This window comes from Lepidochelys kempii, chromosome 1, assembly GCF_965140285.1.
Source record: "Lepidochelys kempii isolate rLepKem1 chromosome 1, rLepKem1.hap1, whole genome shotgun sequence".
NCBI classification, from domain to species: Eukaryota; Metazoa; Chordata; order Testudines; family Cheloniidae; genus Lepidochelys; species Lepidochelys kempii.
Genome location: NC_136380.1, coordinates 193,893,266 through 193,910,283, shown reverse-complemented (window position 1 = coordinate 193,910,283; position 17,018 = coordinate 193,893,266). Strand labels below are relative to the sequence as shown.

General features: G+C 41.0%; 1 protein-coding gene across 1 annotated transcript; it reads left to right on the top strand.

Moving 5' to 3' along the window:
• Nucleotides 1-1,267: 1,267 nt before the first annotated feature.
• On the top strand, nucleotides 1,268-17,018 carry TRAT1 (T cell receptor associated transmembrane adaptor 1). The gene is made up of 6 exons (XM_073328831.1): nucleotides 1,268-1,384; nucleotides 9,488-9,601; nucleotides 11,266-11,302; nucleotides 12,653-12,711; nucleotides 14,741-14,799; nucleotides 16,159-17,018. The coding sequence occupies exons 2-6, from the start codon at nucleotides 9,490-9,492 to the stop codon at nucleotides 16,408-16,410; spliced, it is 519 nt and encodes a 172-aa protein (XP_073184932.1). The 5' UTR covers nucleotides 1,268-1,384; nucleotides 9,488-9,489; the 3' UTR covers nucleotides 16,411-17,018.

Sequence of the window (17,018 nt, the reverse complement as noted above, 5' to 3'; positions counted from 1 at the left end):
GAAAAGAGCAGGATATTTTCCTCCTACAGTATATTTTCCACTGGAACTGGAATCAGCATGAGTCCATAAAAAAATTCCATAAAAAATTCCACATAAAAATATAATGCATACATGAAATTATAACTCTTCTAGCCTGCAGAGACCAGCAGGGTCATTTTACTTAGGTTTATTCTCAGAAAACAAGAAGATCTAGTCAAAGTGATTTTTTTTTTAAATGCAAAAACAAAGAGTATACTTAGGTTTAACCTAAAATAAGGCATTTTAGTCTGAGGAAAACAAAAATAAAAGGCTTGTCTCCATGAGCGCGCACAGTGTGTTCGTCTCCTTGACAGCAAGCTATAGCTGCTCTAAGAACAAAATAGCTTCAGTATCTGACCACCAGACAGATTCCACAAAAATTTAAAGATACAGCACACTATGACCTGGCCTCTGCTCCAGGTCTTGTGCTCATTATACTTGTAAATCTGCATATTGCAAGAACCTAGATAATAGATTTTAAGGTGTGATGGGGGTCATACTCTAGTCTTCTAGTTTGACCTCCTGCATAACACAGACCATAGAATGTCACTTAGTGATTTCTACAACAAGCCTGTAAATTCTGGTTGAGCTAGAGTATCTTTTAAAAAGACATCTAAACTTGATTTAAAGCCTTCAAGTGACAAAGAACCCACCACAATCCTAAATAAGACTTTCCAGTGGTTAATTTCCCTGACTTAAAATGGTTGTACTTTATTTGCTGTGTGGAACCACGGGCAGGCCTGAATTCAACACTACTCTGGTATCATTCATACATATCCAGTTTCCCCACAAAACGGAACAGAGTTTGAATCTGGCTTCCAAAGGATATAGATCCATTTTATTAAGATGTCACTCCACAGCATACAAGACTGTGCTGCAATCATACTATTGAGGTGATTGAATACACTTGGGCAGCGGCCTGGTTTGTCACTCAAGCATACAAACTGCACCATTGAATTTAATGGAATTATTCATGTAAGTACTGCTTAATATGAGCAGATTGCAGAATCCAGCTCCTCACATGAGAATTTTAAGTCTCACAGTCTCATGCTGTGTATGTGGCAGGACAGATAGATAATACCAAATACAAATGATCACACATGTATGTTTTCACTTCTTTTTGAGGAAAACAATGCAGGAGATCACCAATTTGATATGAGGTAAAAGCGGCCTCCACCACATTTCCTGTTCATAAGTGAACAAGGAACAGATGTTAAGACTTAAGATCGAATAGAAATCTTCAGGTACATACTCAAATTGCAACGCCAGAGCAGAACAGCACATCGACGTCTGCCAACGTTTTAAAACCAAGTTTTGTTTGCGATAAAGGGGGAGGATTTTCTACAAAACAACCATATATGAACAGGTATGTCTTTTCTTCCTAATCTCTTGTTTCTGGGTGTATTGTACAGAAAAAGTGTTTAAATAGATTACATATCTCCTGAGTACGTTGCTTAGAGACTCAAAGGCTGAATATTAATAATTAATAATGAGTCATCATCATAAATCTTAGTTAATCTCCAGCGGAGTGGGCCAAAGTGCATGAAGATTTGTTAGAGAAGAAACATGAGCATCATTTTTAGGCTTAAAATTTTTGCCTGCACAGGGGGAATCTGATTTTACTGTGCGCTTTTTCCCTTCTCAAGTATGAAGTTTATATCTTAAAACGCAATTAGCCACGCTCTAATTAACTGCAGGTTAAGGACTCCTTTCCAGGGAATCAATCCTGTCTTTAAAGTTCACAGCTGAGGAAGCTTTATTAATGTTAATTTAACATTCAGTCACTTAATGGATTTTTGGATAAGGGTCATTACTACAGAACATTATCTTACTGTTTAATTGGAAAGAATATTTTCTTTCCATAGACTGTCAGAATTTAGTCTGCACGGAGAAACAGAAGGGCCAATGGAAGCGACAAAATCCACTGCCTTTTTTCCTTCAAATCACCCCTTAAAATCTGGATCACATTGGTAGTGCCCAAAAGTAATTCAGTACATTTCCCTCTGTGATACAAGGTGTTGGAACTGGATTCGCCACATCCTCTAAGTGGACAGATGTCCGTTTCCCTGAGAAATCAGGATTAACTGGGAGGTGGTGAACTGACCGCTTTGGGGGTAATCATTTATTGTCCTCTGAATAGCTATAGCTTGGGCTGCTGCAATGACAAGCTCCCCCACATTGCTTCTGTACCTGACTTAAAGAAGCCTTCGTAGCAGTTTCAGCTGAAAGAACTGAACAGAGAATGAACTATCTGATCCTGCTTAGTGATGGCTTCTCGAAGTCAGGTACAGGAGCAATGTAGGGGAGCTTGGCACTGCAGCAGCCCAAGCTATTCAGAGGACAAATAAATGATTGATTGCCCCCAAAAGCAGTCAGTTCACCACCTTTCACCAGCACCCAATTAATTTGGTAAGAGAAGCCTTGCTGTCTCCCCTCCCCGCACCGTTCAGATTATATCAGAGCTGACGAGCAGGAGTTCAGACAATATATTTTTGATTGCAATTCTACCAGAGTCCTCTGCAAACAGGACAAGATATTTACAAGATGTCTGAAGAGGGGAATTAGAAAAGGGTAAAAAGCAATTGCATTGCCAGGGAAATATTTTAAAAGAATCTTAAACATTTTATTAGCACTACACTAATTTTATTTTTACGCTACAAACATTTTATTAGCACTACTATTAATGTACAAAGCAAGGTACAATATTCTAAAACCAAGGGCAGACTCTGCCCTGAAGATCAGCAGCCCCCTCCCCCTCCAAAAAAGGGCACAGGCATTCCAGTTGTTGAAATTTACAAGCTAAAGGGACCAGAGGAAGGTATTTGTTTCATTTAGTCTCACCTCTCAATTTGACCCTTTGTTTGCAAACCAGTAATCCCTCGACTGGGGGAAAACAATAGAGTAGCACAAGTGGCGGCATAAATTCAGAAGCAACCCAAATGCAAAATGTTTTTAATGTACAACCATGTAATGTATTAAATATATCCCCCAACAAGGTACAAAAACTGAAACTAGAATTCCTGGTGCTCATGAGTTGTTTTATGAAGGTCTTTGGGCCGAATTGTGACCCTCTTCCACACAGAGAGGAACATGTTGCTCGAAAAGCAGCCAGGTTGACTTTGATAAGATTTGTACCTGGAGCAAGCTGCTCTTGAGAGCAAGTAAATTATTGGAATCTAGCCCTTTATGTTTCTTTGTCAGAGTCTGAAAATGATCCTAGAAGCCCTTGATGAAATTGCAGATTTATTATAGTCAAGCTACAGTTATTATTCCTACAGATCTTCTTTGTTCTGAAGCATTATTTAAAAAAACAAACTCAATTGTTTCAATTTTTATCTTGTTTTTTAAAAGAGGGTCAGTTTGATCACACTTATTTACATATAAATGGAGAATGCAACCAAATGTGCTGATAAGATCTTTAAAAACAATCTCTCTCGCCTACACAAAATGTATTGTTTTTGCAATATAACAGCAGATTATGTGGATGAGAATTAAAATTAGAGAAATTAATCCATAGAGCAATCCAAATGATGAGAGCGCAAATATTCTGACTTTTCTTTCCATTTTTCTCACTTTTTTTGGTCCCCCTCAGTTTTATTTTTTGGACATCTTTTGCACAGCAGGTCAGTTTTTGCAGGTTACACCTGCTAGCACAGAGAGAGAGAGCGCACTTCAATTATCTGCAGGGACATTCTTTTCTGTGCAGAGCTATTGGGTTTCCCCACCACTGCCGCAAAAGTTGTAGATATTGAAATAATTCATTTAGCATAGTAAATATGGGTAGGAGTCTATTGCAAGCATGCAGGTGATAAAGGAACAGATGGAGAAGAGAAGGGGAACATATCTATAAAGCTAGGAATATGGAAATACAAGATTTTGCTCATTTTCTGTTTAGATAGTGAAATTAGCTTGAAATTTACATTTAAAAGGGTCGGCCACACGGAGAGGCATTCTTAGGGCTTTATGGATATTTTAAGACTCATTGTTCATGAAATATAAGAAAAATGTTGGCTGACAAGCAGATCAAATATGTGTTCACTTATATAAGAACGATTAAAGATTCAGAACAGAAATGGGATGTGTGTGTATTTATATTTCCAACTTAAATAAAAGCCAATAAAAATGTTTGAATGAGGGCTTTGGAAAATAATTTTAAGATTTAAATGTAAAGTGACCTTCTGAGGAGAAAGCTCAATTGGGTGTGTGCCTCCTCGCAGCCCTTTTAAATATTTCTTAATGAAGTTAAAAAAAACAAAAACAAAAAAACCCCATGCACTTGTATAGTTGTGGGGTTTGTTTTTAATTGTCAGGTTGTCTTTTTACATTAGAAATTCAGATCTTGCATCTCTGGTTTTACTAGGAGATACTAAGACGTAGGAGGCTTGTGACATCTTAAAATACCAAGGAAGTTAAACCTGATTATCTGAGAAGTAAGTTTTATCTAGACTGAAATATTGGTTAGTTATTAATGCCAAATTAAATCAAATGCCCCCAAAACTGCTGGGAGAACTGCTCATTTTAGAGGTTCAGTAACCCCTGCCTCTTCAGTTAGGGGCTGAGAGCTCTCAGTTCACACCTCAGACTGCTATTCCTGCTCCAGCAAAATCAGGGAGGATTAAAATTCACAATATTCCTTAAGTAAAAGGACAAACTGGATTTTTGTTTTAAATTTCAGGCCTTCTCTACTTCAGAAAGGGGCACCATCTCAGCTGTTTTATTATTTTTTTATTTGCAAACCACCTTAAAAACTCACTTTTTGGGAGACTCTCTCTTCTACAAAACTTTCTAATCCAGTGAAGGCAGAAGTGACATTTTTATGCTACTAGTTTCCATTACAGCTCCTTATACTTTCCTCCCTCTCAGGCCACATCATTTCCTTCTCTCCCCCATGCCTGGCAATAAAATGAAAGTGGAGAAAATGAAAAGCAAAAAGAGGTTGGGGAGGGGAGAAGGGTAATAAATATCTTCAGAAGGAGTGAGAAAGCAACACAAGGAACGACGGTTTTGGGATTAAGGTCCTGGACTGTGACTCAGGCGATCAGAGTTCAATTCCTGGCTCTTCCAAAAGACTTCTTATGTGACTCTGGGCAAGTTTGGGGGAGATTTCCAGGAAATGCAAAGGGCTTTGGATCTCCTGAAAATCTCCCCTAAGAGGAGATCCCTTTGTTCCTCATTTCCTCCTAGGGAAGAAAGGGGAGTAATGCATACAGACTTTATATCTCTATGAAATATAAGTTCTTAAAGCCAGTTACAAGCATTCATGATCCTCAAACAGCAGGCACTTCTAAACATACAAGGTGTTACTGGTGCTCAGACAGCATAGCGAAGGAGAGCCTAGAAATACCTTAGGCAGGCAGAACTGGTCTCAGAAAGCAGAGGCCTGAAGGAGGTCTCAGACCCATTGCAAAATAATGGGAGAAGTCTCACAGGTGGCAACAGCTGTCATTGGACTGCAGCAGCGTGTCTTCTGGGAGAAGGAGAAAAAAATTAGGGCTTCTTGAAACCAGCACGACACTTGCCAAAAAAAATATATTTTTCTTAATATTTAAGAAAATGCACGAAGAAGGTTTCATGACCCATGTGAGAGAATGCTAGCATTAGAGAGAGATTGATTGAATCATACGAAGCAATGTAGTTATAGGGCTCAAAATATTCCACACATTATTGAACCTGGGGAACTACAGCCTCACCTCAGTCCCTGAAAAAAAAATCATGGAGCAGGTCCTCAAGGAATCCATTTTGGAAGCACTTGGAGGCGATCAGGAACAGTCAACATGGATTCACCAAGGGCAAGTCATGCCTGACCAACCCGATTGTCTTCTATGAGAGATAACTGGCTCTGTGGATATGGGGAAAGCAGTGGATGTGATATATCTTGACTTTAGCAAAGCTTTTGATATGGTCTCCCACAGTATTTTTGCCAGCAAGTTAAAAAAGTATGGATTGGATGAATGGACTATAAAGTGAATAGAAAGCTGGCTAGATCGTCGGGCTCAATGGGTAGTGAGCAACAGCTTGATGTCTAGTTGGCAGCCGGTATCAAGTGGAGGGGTAGGTCCTGGGGCTGGTTTTGTTCAACATCTTCGTTAAGGATCTGGATGATGGGATGGATTTCACTCTCAGCAAGTGTCATCTGCGAACCAAGTGTGTGGAGAAGTAGATAAGCTGGAGGGTAGGGATAGGGTCCAGAGTGACCTAGACAATTTGGAGGATTGAGCCAAAAGAAATCTGATGAGGTTCAACAAGGACAAGTGCAGAGTCCTGGACTTAGGATAGAAGGATTCCATGCACCACTACAGGCTGGGGACCAACTGGCTCGGCAGCAGCTCTGCAATAAAGGACCCGGGGATTACAGTGGATGAGGAGCTGGACAAGAGAGTCAGCAGTGTGCCCTTGTTACCAAGGAGGCTAATGGCATATTGGGCTGCATTAGTAGGAGCATTGCCAGCAGATTGAGGGAAGTGATTGTTCCCCTCTATTCGGCACTGGTGAGGCCACACCTGGAGTATTGCGTCCAGTTTTGGGCCTCCCACTACAGAAAGTGTGGACAAATTGGAGAGAGTCCAGTGGAGGGCAATGAAAATGATCAGGGGCTGAGGCACATGACTTACGAGGAGAGGCTACGGGAACTGGACTCGTTTAGTCTGCAGAAGAGTAGAGTGAGGGGGGATTTGACAGCATCCTTCAACTACCTGAAGGGGGGTTCCAAAGAGGATGGAGCTAGGCTGTTCTCAGTGGTGGCAGATGACAGAACAAGGAGCAATGGTCTCAAGTTGCAGTGGGGGAGGTCTAGGTTGGATATTAAGAAACACTATTTCACTAGGAGGGTGGTGAAGCACTGGAATGAGTTACCTAGGGAGGTGAGGGAATCTCAATCCTTAAGAGGTTTTTAAGGATTGTGATTTAGTTGGGGATTGGTCCTGCTTTGAGCAGGGGGTTGGACTAGATGACCTCCCGAGGACTCTTCCAACCCTAATCTTCTATGATTCTATGACTAAGTAACCCCACTTAGCTCCTGTTGCTGGCAGATCTCTGTACCTGTGAAGCCCCATTGACTTCCCTGGGACTCAGGAAAGACACAGAAGTCCCGGTATGCCATTCTCTTTGCAGTATCAGGGCCTTAACCCTTAAATGAGAGAACTACTTGCAGCCTGGGTATCAAGTTGATTACAAGTCAGATGGCTGTCAGTGAAGAAGCAGCCATGTCAGCTAGTGGTTTCAGCAAAGAGCTGGGAAGCAGGGAGTTCTAAGAGAGGCTATGCCATACACTCACTGTGCCACTGTATTCTGACAAGTTGTTGGACCTCCTTGTTGCGTCCGGCCAAATCACCCTAAAAACCAGAGGCAAGAACCGAGCTGCAGTGACTGAGGTCAACAGGACACAATGAGAAACACATTGTTGGTGGTCTACAGATAAAATCATCATACTACTATACAAACGAATACCAAGGGGGTGAAGCTGAAAAGGCTATTAAAAAAAGGGCAAGGGAATGGAAATTTGATGACTTAGTTAAAAATGCTTCAAAAAGTGGCTGTGGGTGGATAGTGTGTAACAACCAACAACATTCTTTCAGAGAGAAAATTATGGTTAAAGCAATTCTACAAAGAAGAGGGATTTGTGGGGGAAGGAATCAGAGACCAGAGACCTGTGCAATTCGTGATGGGAGCAATTTTACTACAAAGTCCCATCTCCTGGCTCTTCTAGTGCATTTCTAGCTCCGGCTGCTGAGCAGTTGTCCTGTACAGACACAGGGCAATAATTGTGAGCCTTACATTGCTCCCGCTGAAATCAATGGAAGCTTTGTCATTGGCCTCAATGGTAGCAAAATTGAATTCGAAGAGCATGATCCAATGCCCTTACAAGTCATTTGGGATTTTTCCATTGACTTTAATGACCAATGGATTGGACCTTATGAAAAGGACATTTTACACAGAAGCAACTGCTGCTTGGACTTTTTTTTTGAAAAAGCAGCTCTTGCAGTATGTACCTCATTAGGGAATAAAAAGTGCTGCAACCAGAGGGAGCAATGCTCCAGGTGAGCAGCAGCTAATGAGCTGAGCAGCAGCTAACAAGCAGCAACTAATGAGCTGAGCTGTGTCTTCTCAACAGGAGTGAAAGCCCTGGCCCTTCCTGCAAGGAAAACAATTTTCCCCCTTTAGACCTTTTATTTATATATATATATATATTATATATAAAAAGGCAAAGGAAGTTCAAGGACGTCACATGAAAATGACGATCAGCACGCCTGATCTGACCCTTAACATTCACTCCAATTGCCACCCCCCTCCCCAGCAGCCCCTATTGGCCCCTGTTCCAGCTCAGTCCTTTCCTGCAGATTACTGGAGTTCAAGTGCTTTAACACCCCCACCCCCACGGGATCCATTTCAAGTTCTCTGATACTGCCATGATGGGAGACACAAGAACCTACAGAGAAGCAGATGTAGATTCAGGTTGTCCCTACTCATACAGTTGAGTATTTCTCTCTGGGAATAGTTCCCCCATTACTTGGCAGATAAGAGTAATCAGACGCATGACACTCTGCCCAGTTTTTGGCTACATCAGAGCAGGAGGTTGCAAACACACTATGGTCTACTCACCCAGGCTTGATGGTGGAGAATTTGGATGAGCTAAGTTAGCATCACAAGAGGAACCACTGTGAAAAAGGAGGAAGGCATTTAGTGAGGTGGGTTCCTGCCTTGGGCAACAAGGAGAGGATGACATGGGATGGAGGGACCCCAAGCTGCCCCCAAATCCCCCCACTATATGCACAATTAACACTGGCTGACTATTACTTTAGGGTTCCTCTGAAGCTATTGCTCTTGCTAAGATCTGCCTCTGAAACCCTTTGGAGGTCCATGGACTCCCAGCTGCTTATATTCTTACAGCGCTGGGTCCTCAATTTCTCTCCCTTATCTTGTTGCTGGGGTAGAAAGACTTCCCTCCAGTAGCCCAGCTGGTCAGGAGGAGAAAATGGGAGTTTTTGGTAGGGGAAGAGGGAGAAACAGGGTCAACAGATTTTTCACAGAAAAGGAGATGTGGAAAAGGAGCAGAAAATATGAAGATGCAAGAATAGACCAACCTTTGAGGTTCCTTTGGAAAAAAGTCCTAATATACAGCCAAATAATGAAGTCCTTAGTCTTTAAGGAGGCAAACTCTCACTGAAGCCAATAGTTTTGCCTGAATAGAGAATAAGGCCTTGCCTACCAAGGGCGTTATTTTAGAACACCTATTTCTAATTAACTCCGTGCGTGAATGCTCATATTCTAGAATTAGTTTAAACTAGTTTGGAATAAGGCACTCAATCTGGAATAAAGTACAGTGTGAATTGAATGAAGATTAACTATTCCTCATTAACTCCATGTGTGGACACACTTATTGTAGAATTATTTTCATATAAAAGCTTGTCTATAACTTCAGAATTTGGCTCACCAACCGATGTAATATGCAGGGATTTGCTTTCTGTTACAGAAATGGAGTTTGCATGCCACTTTTCAATCTGGGGACTTCTAGCCTTTATGACTATGGCTCTGATTGTTTCGCTGGTCATAAATATTTCATACTGCATAGCAAACAAGCAAAAAGGTAAGAAATGACGTGCGTGCATGCGCATGCAAAAGATTGTGTTTGAGTATTTGAGAGAGACTACAAACAAATTCATCACCACCGGGAATTTTCTGGCAAGCAGACCGAATGTTTTATAATGAACTTTTTCCTAAAAGTTTATTCTAATACTAATGCATTTTTAACTTGCAAGGCATGGATACCTGATGTCACATGGTATGTCAACTAAAAACAAAAGCTTTCAAAACATCAGTATGACTCAATTTAAAAAAAAAATCTAAAAACAATCCCCCAACCTACTCTCCCCAAATGAGCCAGCCAGACATGAGCAAGGGACAGAATTTAATTCAGATAATGTTTTCAACATTTTTCATGTAGACAATTTCCCTCATCTGTAAGTTTTAGCTACCTGAATTTCAGACACAACAGCACTTTAAGTACACATTAATACAAGCTATGAATCTAGGTGGCAATATTTTCTCCCCCCTGAATTTAGGAATGCTTATTTGAATTTCAGATTTCATCCAAATTCTATTTTTTCCCTGGCCTCCTGACTCCCTGATTAACCTGCCCACATTATCAATCAGGCTGACCTGGAGCATTGGCCTCTCCCCATTGTTCCTGGGGACTGTCAGTCTCAGGGTCCTGATTTCCCAACAACCTTTCCCCTTTCTTTTGGTACTGGGAGCTAGCCAAACGAAAACCACCACTGAGTTTTAGTAGGGGTTGGCCCCTTACACATATATAAATTCTGCTGCCAGTGCTTCTGGGCTGATAAAAATCAAGCAAAGAGTCAGGGGGTAGACTGAAATAGATGGATAGATACCCACCCACCTCAGAGAGATTTGAGCTCCTTGGGGCAGAGTATTAGATACTAGTAAATAATAAGGTGCACAAGTTTACCTGCATGTTTGTCTGAAAAGGTGCCCTGTAATGGTTTATGAATGTAGGTCTCCTATGCAATCAGAATCATATACTTCCTCACACCATCCTCTCAAGTGAATTTGTAAAGGGATGAAGTTGTGAACCTGAATATGGGTTCCAGTAATCACTAACTCAGGGGTCCCTACCTCAGGCTAGGACCAGCTGCTAACTGGGAAGGGAAATTGTTTTGGTACCTGCTGAGAAGCCTTCTATTTGAAGAGTAATAGCTCCGAGCCAGGCCATCAAGTTAATTGGGGGAACTGGCTGATGGTGTCTTACATGTACACTGATGAATTCTGACCTTTTACTGCAGTGACACTCTGGCTTTCTGTGTCTGAGTCAAGATGAGCTCTCTTGTGATTGGGGCTGAGCTACTGTGATGAGTTTTATTCTTGTTAAATACAATATTTGTTAATTGGTAAAGACATGTCTGTTGCAGTGTCGCTCCCACCCAGAGAAGGAAGCAGCAGGGCCAGAGGTTCTCATTTTTAAAAAGTGTTTTGACACTTCTGATATCATCTTCCTTACGGGCCATTTAATGACTGCCGTTTCAATTCCTGATGGAGCCAGTGAAGGGATGGCTGCATTGGAGTGAGCCCCCCACCAGCCTCATGTCCCGTCTCTTTTAAAACAGAAAGGAATTAGCCTTTGGTTTTTAAAATATTTTTGCCAGGCAGTTTCTTGTATTGTATTGCTCAACAGTTACACAATTCATATTTTCCTTTCTGCTTAAACTACTTGTGTTTTAAAATATTTTCCAGGTTACACGTACAGAGACTATCAAGAATATAGTCCAAGGTATGTTGAAGATTTTAACCTTTTAAAATCAGACATAATACTCAAATTAAGTTACAATGGCTGGATTTGAAGGAATGGGCCAGAGGACATATGGAAGGTCTTGTTTGATCTACATGGAAACGTTTTTACAGCTAAAAGGGGTACTTAAGGAATGAAGGAAAGAATGCAACTTGTAATGGGACATACTGCACTCACTTCATTAAGCAGGTGGAGGGAGTTCATTTAGTAATAGGAGAAGCATGATAGAGTTAATCAGTTTAGGATAGCAAGCTAAATGGGTATTTATTATTGCTTGGCCTCAGAGAGAATGAAAATGGGCCCTCCAAACTCACTGCTAAGTGCTCAGATTAATTACTGCTCCATAATCTCTCAGTATTTGTATTTATATTTTACAGAATAGGGTTTTTTTCTTTTAAAAAAAACTGGCTCTGGATGATCCAACTCATGTTTTTCAGAAAACAGACATTTACAAAGCTCTTCTCCACCCCAAAAACAAACAAAAAACCTTAATACAAAAATGCTGTACCCCAACAATACCCTACCATTGATTTGTCTGAAGTTAGCATGTAGACAGCCATACAATGAAAAATACCCTTTGAAAAACTATACACCACTGACCAGGCAAAGAATAAGCTGCACAGCTAGGAATGTGTCATACAAAACATCTTTCAGCATGCAGAAGCCTGCATGCACAATTTCCATGTTTTGGGCACACACCATTTTAAAACATTTAGCCTTTAAGTTATACCATTCATTGAGGATAGGATGCTCACCAAGACCAGGAGGATTCTGGATGTTCTATAATGCCAGCTGGGGATTGCACTTGCCAATGATTTCTTTTTCCTTCTTCAGATCTGCTTTTCTCCTCTACACTATCACCACCTTCAGTTTGTAGAGCTTTGAAGGTCAGAAAATATTTGGGCTAAGTGTGGTTTTTACAAAACTGATTACAAGCATATTAAATTCTTCAAGTGGACCACAAGGATGATCTTACGATTAAGATCCTGGACTTGGACTCAAAACATCTGGGTTCAACTCCTGGCTGTTCCACAGACTCCTTGCCCCAGTTCCCCAGCTGTAAAACAATACTTGCTGTCTCCCACTCTTCACCAGTCTTGTCTATTTGGACTGTAATCTCTTCTAAGGCTCATACTGATTTTTGTTGTTAATTATCTATACGTAGGTCTATATGAAAAGTGCTCAGCGCAATGGGCTCCTAACCTTGATTAGGGGCCTCTGGGCACCCCTGCTATTTACATAAAAAAGGATCAGGTTTGCTCTGTGCAGCAGAAGATATTTCAATGCACAATTACAGAGTGAATTACAATTATTTCTGATTCCCCATTATAGCGATGATGATTATACTGAAGAATGCCCAGTTTATGGCAACCTCAATCAGGAGATTTTAGGTAAGATATCTTATCCTAAGAACTTATTAAAATGAACATACAATAATAGACACAGAATGCTTAACATCCTTTATGAAAGGTCTCCTAAAACATGAATTTCTGAAGCACTATCTGTTGATAAAATGGATAAGCACTTGTTCCAGTTACAGGGGAAAGAAGCAGCGAACCTCCAGTTGCTCATTTTAAAACCAAAATGTGTTAATTCCCATAATATTAACTTAGATCTTGGGATAGTGCTGTGACAGTGGATTGACTAGCACAAACTGAGTTTGATATTTTACTCTCCAGACATTAAGATATGTGAATGAAGAGGGCTTTTTAAAAGTTCTCAAAAGCACATAAGGGCTAATCTACATGCAGAATTGCACCAATTTAACTGAAGGCGCAATGTTAAACCAGTACAAAAGGCTGCGTGGTCAATTATTTCAGGTTCAACTAGGCCTATTTTGGTTTGCCTCAGAGAGATTAGCAACAGGTTTAAACTAAACTCAAAAGATGACAGTGTTCACAAGGGAGTTTGCACCAGTCTAACTAGAACCAGTGCAAATTTGTGTTCACACCCTCCCCCTCAAAACTCCTCTATGAGGGAAGGAGATGTCCATTTTACCAGGGCATAAAATGGAGGCATGAAGAGAAAAGGTAACTTGGCCCAAGTTTGTTGTACCAATAAAATAAAAACCAGCAGGATCTTATTAAAGGGGAAAAAGGCAAAATGCCACATTTATTGTGAATACAGAAAGAATCATAGTAAGCAATTATAGCTATAACATTCCATTCAATTTCATATTTATTCACACACACAGGTTCTGCAACGTTATCATAGTTACCAGCCTTAGAGTTGCTCATGCCAAGCCACTGGCCAGGTGGCCTGGACATGAGGAGGGAGCAGGACCTTGTCAGATGCTCATCTGATGCTCCTGGAAGTTGGTTTGCAGAATCAGAACCCAAAGTTCTCACTTTCTAGAGTCCATTTTTATAGGAATTTCTTCCTATGCCAGTCTATGGGAATTGCTTCATCATGCTGTTGCTGAATCAATCAGCAGACAGCACATTCCTGACGGCTCCGTGCTGCCAGATGTTATCTTGTTCTTTGGTTCTCCCATTCTTGAGGCTGTTGGGTGGATTCCAGTCTGCCCTCCGGGGGGGGGGGGGTCCTCTGGTTATTTCCACTTGACGCCTTCTTCAGCCGATGGACACTGGATTCTTAGGCTGGCACCTCCCTGATCGTTCAGTTATTATCCACACACATTCTCCATCTTGATTTTAATCACAATTGTTAACAAAGTGAGATGAATACAGGAAAAGGGTGGAGAGTCTCTGGGTGCTGTTTCTGTTACAGAGTATTGCTTTGAGTCTCTCTATGTGAGTAGTTGTTGTTACAAAGAATTGCTTTGAGAACAGACTCTGTCATAGAATATACTAACACAATTAGCAGCTTGCAAGTTTCACACAGAGGGAGAGAAACGGTACCAAAATCCAAGAGACCTCTTAATTAGTAATACCCTGGAATTTAAACTATGGGGAATCAAACTCATTTGTGATTTTAATACAGAAGTTCTTTAGTATGATCCAACAAGTTCATAGAAAGTTAGTGGCAAAGCAAGGAATAGAACCTTATCATTTTGCCCCGCCCCGCCATTACTCTAACCCTGACTCCGGGTATTTCTCTTACCCATATACTGTCCCTTCTCAGCTATATTTAGCTTGTAAGACCTGTCAAATCACATGGCGACTGACACTATCAAGTCTGTCAATGTTTTAAGTTGCCCCATAATTGTAAGACTTTTGCTGGACAACCTAATACACTGTCCAATAATATGATACTGTGAAAATAAAAAGCTAGGAAATCCCTGGGTAGAGTTTATTTCCTAGCAGCTTGAAGAGTGAGGGAGGGAATATAGTTTAGAACCTGAACTTCCACTAATGTAGGTATGGAGAATTGAGTTCTATAACAGGGTGTCTGTTCACTCTTTAATCACAGGCAGAATCTTCTAACCACTATTAAATATTTTCATTTCCAATAATCTAGATGAATGTTGCTATGAACAAATGAAGGCCCAGCCTCGGAGACGCGCTAATGAAGTAAAGGTATCCTTATTTATATTCTTGCTCTTAGCCTTCTGCATTAAGGCAGGCACTTTGCCTCAAAGCTCCTCACATGTATCCAATGGCAGAATATACCCCAAGAATTCAGTCTTCTTACAAAAATGGACATACCAATTCAGCAGAGCACTTAAGCATGTATGTAGGTGTTTTGCTCCATCAGGGCCTTAATTGAGGAAGTCTGAGGATTGCAAGCAGCTAAGTACCAGCCAGATGTGTCAATTGTGTCAAACTTGTCAATTCAGCCATTAGTCAGATGAAAGATTACATGTTGAAGGCATTTTACTATTTTGATTACCAATGTTTTATAATGTGTTCAGCCCTGTAGTATTGGTATACTACAAGAAAAACTAGAAAACCAGAATTTTTGGTTAAGTGGAAGAGATATTATCCACTATTGTAAATTAAGCAATGGCCTGAAATTAAAAATGTTGCTATCAATTGCTAATAAGAAGTTGCAAGCTGAAAAACCTAGTAATCATGAATTCATTAGGGATATAGTTCTATATTTGATTATCTCCAACATGCCCAGTACAAGGTAAGTACCCAAAAAACGTAAGGCCCAGAGTCAATACCACACCCTGTGGCCAAGACCACATATCCTCCCTACCCCCTGAGGCAAAACCAGTGTAGGTTTTCACACACCCTACAAAAAACCTGGCATCTGAGTTAACTCTTTACTAAATACCAGGATAGGAGAAGAAGAAATGGGGTTGGGAAACCATCTAGTGATGCCTCTGAGCCCAAAAATTTGGGGTTGCCTTATACCAGTAGCTCCCAAAGTGGGGTTCCCACACCCCTCAGTTATGCAGGGGTCTGTCCCTTGAGCATTCTGCCACTTTTGCCGCACAGAGAACAGGGCTGGCTCTAGGTTTTTTGCCACCCCAAACAAAACATTTGCTGCCCCAAGCTCCGAGAGTGCAACTGCCCAAGCAAAAAAAAAGGGGGTCCGGAATGCTGCCCCTGGAATTGTGCCGCCCCACGCACGTGCTTGCTTTGCTGGTGCCTAGAGCTGGTCCTGACGGAGAACAAAATGGCATCCTCTGCACAGCAGGACCTTGCGTATGCTGTGAGTGAGAGGTCAAATTGGCAGATATGTTCCAATAGTACCAGAAACGAAAGGAGTCCAGGACATAGTCAGATGCCAAAGGGGTCCTTGGCAGAAAGGACCCCTTGAGAACCAGACTTATACAGTACATCCCTCACCCTTCAAAACCGAAATGTCTCACAAGAACACTATGCTGAAGGTTCCAGACTGGTGGGTTGTCTTAAGAAGCTGAAAGTCTTAAAAGGTGTACTGATTAAGGAAAGGATTAAACTGAACAAAAATGATTTTCCTCTCAGGTGGAGGTTGAAACTCAGGTGTGCTATGCCTCCCTCGATCACAGCATCAAGGAAAAAAACAGGAAGCCTAGGAAAAAGAAAGCTCCTCCATTAGAAGTGAATGAAGAAGAGATGCCATCTAAAAACAGCACCCTGGCTTCCCAAACTAGCATTTATCTCAACAGTGACCAGCTGGCAGCTGAAACTAAACCAACAGAGGAAGCCATTCATGACGACCCTATCAGGCTGTTTGGCTTGATTCATGCAACATAGGACAAAACATCTACAGAGGACCCCTGACTCAACTGACAGATCACACAAGATGAAGTAGATCTTTCACTTGTTTATGTTGCGGGAAAAAGACTGAATAACTAGTATCCTGAATTTGGAAGAATAGCTTGGTAAATGAAACCAATGGTATAAATGGGTAAGTGATTCATTCAAATTGTCTGCTGGGCATAACTGCCAACTAATTTAGGTCAGCAGGTAGCAGGATTTTAGACACAGAATGCTAATTTTTAAAGCAACCCAAAGAAGAGCTGGCCACCTTCATAGTTATCTATTTTGTAAAGCAGTTACAGGAGCCAAGTACCTCTCAGAATTTGGCCCCAAATTAGCAATTATCCTGTATGCTTTATAGCAGGATTTACTTCATTTCAGTTGCCCATGGATCCCACCTCAAGGGATCTAAAAATGGGCCACATGATCCTCTGTAGAAAGCTAGCATATTTTGCCTGTTATCCTATGTTGTTTCAAGAGTAGTTTGGGAATTCAAAGGCACTTTAAGACTGGCATATTTAATAGTTAAAACTTGTCCCGCTATTCAATATTTAATACTGTCCTACTGTGACCTGCAGTAATATTTAAGGTTAATTAGAAAA

Bases quoted from the DNA above. Each gene is read 5' to 3' on its own strand.
- TRAT1 (XM_073328831.1), top strand. From the start codon at position 9,490: ATGGAGTTTGCATGCCACTTTTCAATCTGGGGACTTCTAGCCTTTATG. The intron at 9,602-11,265 runs GTAAGAAATGAC...AATATTTTCCAG, and splicing joins CATAGCAAACAAGCAAAAAG to GTTACACGTACAGAGACTAT. The intron at 11,303-12,652 runs GTATGTTGAAGA...TCCCCATTATAG, and splicing joins TATCAAGAATATAGTCCAAG to CGATGATGATTATACTGAAG.